The following is a 1118-nucleotide window of genomic DNA, read 5'->3' as shown; positions in this document are numbered from 1 at the left end:
GCTACCTGCTAACCGACAGCTAACATTAACTACCAATATCGTATCTGAAGAAGCCCCCTGGCCATTCTAAAAAATTTAATGCTGAGTACACCTTACTTTTGGCTTCCTCTATAGTGCTCCCTTCTGCTACTATATTTAGCACTCTTCCGCCATCTGAAACCCAATTACCACTCTCATCTAATTTAGTACCAGCGTGAAATACCAATATACCAGGAATGCTTTCAATTTTATCTAATCCCTTAATTACTTCTCCCTTTTGATAATCACCCGGATAGCCTTTACTTGCAACAACTACACAAACTGTAGATTTGTTGTTAAGTTCCACCATTTTGACATTTAACTTTCCTTCTGCAACTGACAACATCAATTTTAACAAATCGCAATTTGAATCAAATCTAGGTAATATAGATTGCGTTTCTGGATCACCGAATCTAACGTTATACTCGAGAAGTTTTGGGCCATCTCTGCAAATCATTAAACCAGCAAAGAGTACTCCCTTATAAGGCGTACCCATGTTAACCAATGCTTGAGCTGTAGGGTATATTATTTTTTGGATGATTTTTTGCTCCATGTCCTTACTTATAATTGAAGGTGATGAGTACGATCCCATACCCCCAGTATTTTGGCCTTCATTATTTTCATTCACTCTCTTATAATCTTTTGCGCACCCAAGAGTTACTACTTTCAACCCATCAACAAGAGCAAAAAAGCTTACTTCTTCTCCAATTAAAAATTCTTCTATGATTATTTCTTCACCTGATTCACCAAATTCTTTCTCCACTAGCATTGAATCTATTGCTGAAAAAGCTTCGTTTTCTGCGCAACATATCATCACGCCTTTCCCTGCCGCAATTCCATTTGCTTTCACTACAAGTGGAAACTTTATTTTATTGCTACGTACAAAATCTTTAGCTAATCCTTCATCAACAAAACACTCGTACTTGGCAGTTGGTATGCCATATCGCTTGCATAGTCCTTTGGTGAAAGACTTTGATCCCTCAAGTTTTGCAGTTGCTTGACTCGGAGCAAAAACATTTATTCCCTCTGCAACTAAATCATCAGCAAGCCCATCAATTATTGGTTGTTCTGGACCAATAACAACCAACTCTATATTTTCT

General features: G+C 37.7%; 1 protein-coding gene across 1 annotated transcript; it reads right to left on the bottom strand.

Moving 5' to 3' along the window:
- Nucleotides 1-96: 96 nt before the first annotated feature.
- On the bottom strand, nucleotides 97-1050 carry LOC115239906 (phosphoribosylamine--glycine ligase, chloroplastic-like; the record flags this gene model as incomplete). Its single annotated transcript, XM_029814790.1, has 1 exon — nucleotides 97-1050. A coding segment is annotated over one exon (954 nt), but the record flags the coding sequence as incomplete, so codon positions are not given.
- Nucleotides 1051-1118: the final 68 nt, after the last annotated feature.

This window comes from Formica exsecta, unplaced genomic scaffold, assembly GCF_003651465.1.
Source record: "Formica exsecta isolate Colony F162 unplaced genomic scaffold, ASM365146v1 C16387468, whole genome shotgun sequence".
Taxonomy (NCBI): domain Eukaryota; kingdom Metazoa; phylum Arthropoda; class Insecta; order Hymenoptera; family Formicidae; genus Formica; species Formica exsecta.
Note: the sequence above shows the minus strand (reverse complement) of the source record. Positions and strands in the feature narration are given on the sequence as shown.